Source organism: Notothenia rossii, assembly GCF_949606895.1.
Source record: "Notothenia rossii genome assembly, chromosome: 1".
Lineage (NCBI taxonomy): Eukaryota > Metazoa > Chordata > Actinopteri > Perciformes > Nototheniidae > Notothenia > Notothenia rossii.
In genome coordinates, this window is record NC_136912.1 from 21,836,388 (window position 1) to 21,841,387 (window position 5,000).

The window sequence follows — 5,000 nt, forward strand, 5'->3', positions numbered from 1 at the left end:
TGACTGTACTTAAAATATTTTTTTAAATGGTGCCGGTAAAGCTATAATAGTGTTGATATGACTTGCATAGGTCTTTGAGATGTTCATATGGGGAGGATTAGCTATAGCTGATACAACATTTTTACAGTCAGTAATTGTGGTCTTTTCCTTTTTGCACATTGAGAAATGTTTTTTTTTGTATTGGGGTGAATTGAGTACTTCACTTCCATGTAAATGAATTGCTCACAGCTGACATCAATGAATTTCCTATAGTAATTGTAATTACAGTAGTGAGAATCCTATAAAAGACCTCCCTCACTTCAGTAAGATGTTTGTGTAAACAAAATGGCTGATCGAGTAGGTAGAGGAGCTCTGAGAGGAAGAAGGAACCCTGTTGTTCAGCGAGGAAGAGGGAGGGCTGATGTTCAGAGAGGAAGAGGGAGAGCTGATGTTCAGAGAGGAAGAGGGAGAGCTGATGTTCAGAGAGGAAGAGGGAGAGCTGATGTTCAGAGAGGAAGAGGGAACCCTCATGTTCAGAGAGGAAGAGGGAGGGCTGTACGTATGCGTGGTGGAAGAGTTGAAAGGGGACCAATGCGAACAGTAGTTTCGGACAACACCCGTGCAACTATTGTGGACCACGTCATAAACCATGGCATGTCCCTCAGTGAGGCTGGCCAAAGGGTTCAGCCCAATATACCGAGATCAACAGTGGCATCCATTATTAGGATCTTCAGGCACGAAAATAGGTAAGCTACTGTAACCCTTTTTTACAGCACTTCATGCATTTCTATTTTGATGTAGGTTTCGATCACTGTTTTTATATTACAGTACATAACATTCTCAAATATTTATTGATAGAACTGAAAGAGCACCCCGCTCTGGTGGCAGACGAAAGGCCTTTACTCCAGAACAAGAGTCTGCCATTGTTGATATGGTTGTGGCCAACAATGAAATCCGCTTAAGGGAGATTCAGGCCAGAATAATTGCAGACCAGGATGTCTTCAGTAACATTCAGTCTATAAGTGTTGCAACCATTGACCGGGTGTTAAAGAGGCAACACCTCAGAATGAAACAGATCTATAAGGTTCCTTTTGAACGCAACTCTGACCGTGTGAAGGAGTTAAGGCACCGGTATGTACAGGTAAGGACCTCAATCACACTGATGGCTTGCCTATATTTTTAGTATGTCTGACTGCTTACAGTAATGTAAAACGGTCCTCTGTTTGTTTCATTTTCTTTAGCGAAGGATGGAGCTGGAAGGCAATGCATTACCACATGTTTTTGTATATGTGGATGAAGCAGGCTTCAACCTCTCCAAAGTGAGGAGACGTGGGAGGAACCTTATTGGGCAAAGAGCGACAGTCTTTGTTCCAGGCCAAAGGGGAGGAAACATAACATTGTGTGCGGCTATCTCGACACAAGGCGTCCTTGCTCACATCCCTTTAATGGGAGCATATAACACGCAACGTGTCCTTGCCTTCCTGGATGTCCTGTATGACGGACTTGTGCCACCAGAAGAGAGGGATCAAGTGAGGTCGGTTCACGTGGTCATATGGGACAATGTGGCATTCCACCACTCTCGTGACGTGAGGGCATGGTTTGAGGCTCATCCACACATGGCCATGGAGTTCCTCCCTCCATACTCCCCATTTCTAAACCCCATTGAGGAGTTCTTCTCTGCCTGGAGATGGAAGGTTTATGACCATCATCCTCATGACAGAATGCCCCTTTTGGACGCAATGAATGCTGGCTGTCGGGACATCTCTGCGGAATCCTGTCAAGGGTGGTGTCGACACGCAAGGAGATATTTCCCACGCTGCCTTGCAAGGGAAGACATACGCTGTGACGTAGATGAGGCTATGTGGCCAGACAGACGCCAAAGAGCAGATCAGTAAAGTTATATAGATCTCATTCTCTGCTTTACTGCTGATTTACATCATTTACCCATGTTATTTTTTTCCAGTGTATTGCTATTCGTCTTTTGTTTCTGTTACGGTGCTCTTCTGAAAATGAGACAATAAAAACAATGGCATAGTTACAGTAAGACTATGTTTTTCCTATATGTAAGTTTGTTTCTCCCAACTTGTCAGTTTTCCGTTCAGTTTCCAATATCGATAGCTTGAGGTTTGTGTATTGATGATTGTAGTCAGTATTTAGTGTGCCACTTAGTAATGACTGTTCAAATAGTCTTCTCATGAGCTGACAAATGTTTGTTTTTGGAGAAGGTATCTGGTTTTGGAAGGGGTATTTTTAGTTTTGAGTGCCTTAGAGCACTTTGCAAGAAATGTATATTGTTATGGTAGAATGTGTTGTTATGGTGACCGGAGTTTCAGTTATGAAAACACATTTGTCTCATTAGAGGACAATTTGTTCTGTTTCGATCGACTTATTCTTTTTTGTGACCAGTATTTTCAGTTTTGGTCATGTAAGTGCATTTTGTAAAAGATATTCAGAGTTATGGCAAGTGTGTTTCTGTTTAGATGGCTATGCTCTTGTTTTGAAGAAATTAATTTAGATTCTAAAAAGTGGGTTTAGCGATTGAGAAAAACTGTAATCATATTACTTTGACATGGAGTGCATTTTGGTGAACATTTAAAAAAAAGAAAGAAAGAAAATACAAGAAAACTTTAAAGGGAAAATAGAGGACAAAATAAGACTTCTTTTCTTGTCTTGTGTTGTTGCAGCGTGTGACTGTTTCGACCCGCTGGCAAAAGGGTTTGTGTTCAATCACACTTTCCTCTGAGACGGAAATTAGAGTGCTCTCTTTGGAGCCTCACGGCAAATTTGCACACATGCGCACACACACTCCTGCCCATAGCACATGGACTCGCATGCATCCACACACACTGTGCTTGTCTTTATCGGAATAACCAGAGACTGCACGCCTGCTTGCCTAGCTGGCTGGATGGCTCGCTGCTTGCTCAGGGGCAAGTCTGACATGAATCCCGTCTGATGCCTGTTTTTGCACTCGGATGATTCAATTAAGAGGGAGGAGGGCCCGTGCACTGCTGCTTACACCGGTCAGAAGTCGCGCCAAAACCCCGGGCCATGGGGTTAAAGTGAGAGGAGGGATACATTACATGATGTTACCTTCATGCGCTGACAAGAAGAGACAAGGTGTGACCTATGGAGCATCTTAGCCGCCTCAATGGCAATATGACCAGTGTGACTCTGAAGGAAGGCGGCTTAGATCCGCAAGGGCATTTTGGTGTGATAGTTCAAAACAGGTTGCATTCATACAGTGGTTACAGTGCATACTCAAATGCCTACAGCCTGCACCCATAACTACACCAACAGACAGTCAACATATTTAACAACAAACCTGAATACTTTGGAGAAACGTAAGAAATGCAGATGTGAATCATGCTATAGATGTGTCAACACAATTCAACACCTTACTAACATCTGTGTAGGATATATAAAATACACAACCGACTCTCCAGAACAATTAGAATTGAATAAAGCTCAGAGTAAGTTCAATCATGAAGACTATCTTTATGCTTGTACTAATTGGGTGGTTAGGGGTGATTAACTTAAACCAACCAGATTTGATACAATCTCCACCAACCAATCATGTTGCTTCTGTCAAACTTTCTGTTCACCTCTACTTTCAGCTGTCAGGCGAAATCATCGCAGCACTCCTTCACCCCGTTCACCTTCAGTTCATCATATACAGCACAGTGCTCAGGTCGAGCTCATCAGAAGTCCACTCTTCATCACTGCTGGATCTTCAGAAATTCCCTTCATCCCATCCCCACCACCAGTGTCTAGACTTCACAGGGGGATTTTCTGTTCTGCTACACCTTCACCCATCATATTTGTTCATTTAGAAAGAAGTATCTCCTGATCAATCTTAAAGAATATCTTGGCAAGGAACACTAAAGTTGGTTTGGCAGCTGAACAATTTAATGTAATATGTTGATTATCCCTTTAATTTGACACCTACCTTTCAATACGCCAATTAAAAGAGATATTACAAAATATATCTTTATAATTAGACAAATTACACACAAAATGCAAATTAGACAGAAAACGAAAAAATATATTTAGAAAAGCACATGACATTGAATATAAGTACACTGAGACATTGCTCATCACATTATTAATTAAACCAGCTCTTTTTGAAAAAGAGTGACTATTGCTTCCTTTAAATATTTGTTGGTCTTTATTGTTAAAGATAGATCATGAGACAAAGAGAGAATAGAGACTTTAATGCCACTCCATTTATTTACTGGCCTGTTTTTCTAGTCCTCATTAAGGGACACTACGTAACATCACACTTCCACTCCCACCTCCCCATTCCATTCCATACTTAACTACACTCCACATCCATTACACACATGTGCACTCCCTTTAGATCCAATGTGGCTCCCTATTCTTACCACACACACACACACACACACACACACACACACACACACACACACACACACACACACACACACACACACACACACACACACACACACACACACACACACACACACACACACACACACACACACACACACACACACATACACACACACACACACACACACACACACACACACACACATACACACACACACACACACACACACAGCTCTTGTACAATAAAACACAAGCACACACACATGGTCATCTCAATTGAAAGAGAGAAACACAGAAAACTCACTCAACCATGAAAATCTTACCCCCCCTCCACCCCCCCCCCGACCAGACACACACACACACACACACACATACACACACACACACACACACACACACACACACACACACACACACACACACACACACACACAGACACACACATGCAATGCCCTGCGTTTCTTGCCCTCCTTCTACTCCACTGCTCCGCTAATGTCATTCTTGACATGACACCAATGTTATTCCTCTTCACATACGTTAAGGAGCAGTGAACATCGTGTCCTCCTAACTAGGGCAAGCATAAGGCCAGTTAGGATGTTTTATGTTCGGAGGACCTGGAGTGTGTGTGTGTGTGTGTGTGTGTGTGCGTGCGTGCGTGCATGCGTGCG

The 5,000-nt window shown here is 42.7% G+C and overlaps 1 protein-coding gene across 1 annotated transcript in view; it reads left to right on the forward strand.

Moving 5' to 3' along the window:
* Positions 1-1,918, forward strand: part of LOC307022994 (uncharacterized protein) — a 2,308-nt gene extending 390 nt beyond the window's left edge. The window contains exons 1-2 of the mRNA XM_079655956.1: positions 1-1,120; positions 1,221-1,918. The exon at positions 1-1,120 is cut by the window's left edge and continues 390 nt beyond it. Of these exons, the coding sequence (XP_079512082.1) occupies positions 911-1,120; positions 1,221-1,874 (864 nt within the window). The 5' untranslated portion in view covers positions 1-910 and the 3' untranslated portion in view covers positions 1,875-1,918. The remainder of the gene's footprint in view (positions 1,121-1,220) is intronic.
* The last annotated feature ends 3,082 nt before the right edge of the window (positions 1,919-5,000 follow it).